The sequence below is a fragment of the Thecamonas trahens genome (genome assembly GCF_000142905.1).
Source record: "Thecamonas trahens ATCC 50062 unplaced genomic scaffold supercont1.55, whole genome shotgun sequence".
NCBI classification, from domain to species: domain Eukaryota; order Apusomonadida; family Apusomonadidae; genus Thecamonas; species Thecamonas trahens.
This window is the reverse complement of record NW_013657625.1, coordinates 32,880-33,714: the sequence shown is the minus strand read 5'-3', so window position 1 is coordinate 33,714 and position 835 is coordinate 32,880. Positions and strand designations below refer to the sequence as shown.

The 835-nt window shown below is 66.8% G+C and overlaps 1 protein-coding gene across 1 annotated transcript in view; it reads left to right on the top strand.

Annotated features, from left to right (window-relative positions):
• Nucleotides 1-833, top strand: part of AMSG_12308 (uncharacterized protein) — a gene marked incomplete at its 5' end in the record, with an annotated part of 3,774 nt that extends 2,941 nt beyond the window's left edge. The window contains 2 exons of the mRNA XM_013898458.1: nucleotides 32-559; nucleotides 616-833. Of these exons, the coding sequence (XP_013753912.1) occupies nucleotides 32-559; nucleotides 616-675 (588 nt within the window). The 3' untranslated portion in view covers nucleotides 676-833. The remainder of the gene's footprint in view (nucleotides 1-31; nucleotides 560-615) is intronic.
• Between the last annotated feature and the right edge of the window lie 2 nt (nucleotides 834-835).

The following is an 835-nucleotide window of genomic DNA, read 5'->3' as shown; positions in this document are numbered from 1 at the left end:
AGTCTCCGACGCCGACTACACCGTGGTCGAGGCGCCGGCAGGCGTCTTTGCGCCAGCCTCGCGGAAAGAGGAGATTGCGCTGCTGCTTCTGCTGCACCAGGTTGTTTCAAACGAGCCCGCCCATGACGACGCGCCGCTAGAGGCATCGTCGTTCAACTCGGTGGCGCTCGAGTTTGCGAACGAGAACCCGGGTGTGCCCGAGCTTGTCCTCACCTTTCTCCTCGCCGGGCAGCACGCGCTGGTGGCTGAGTCGCTCGAGCTTGCTCTCACCCACGCCGCCACTGACGCGAGCCTCCTCATCCAGTACGCGCTCACGCTCGAGGCCGCCGGCGAGCATGCGCGCGCGGCGCTGACTCTGCAGCGCGCAGCCGAGCTCGAGCCACGATCGCCGTTTGTTCGGGTTCTCCAGGCCAAGCTCCACCTCAACCGGCTCGGCGATACCCAGCTCGGACTGCGAGCTGTCAAGCGCGGCCTCAAGCTTTTGGCCAAGGGCAAGGCGGTGTCGTCCGACAGTCTCGCCGCTCTGGAGCCGCCGGCCGAGGCGCTGCTCAAGGTCGCCGTCCATGTTCAAGGTGCACTGTATGCCCAGGCGGCACGCGAGGCGCGCGACGACAGCACTCGCGAGCGGGCACATCTCACCGCGCTGGACACGCTCGGGCGCGCGGTTGCGCTTGATCCGACCTCGCCGGGCGTCCTCTACTCGCTTGCGCTCTTGCACACCGAGCTCCGCAACTACCCGATTGCCATCGATACCATCCGCGAGTCGTTGCGGTTTGACGGCTCGTCGTCGCGTGGCTGGCACCTGCTTGCTGTCCTCCTCACCGGCATCAAGGAC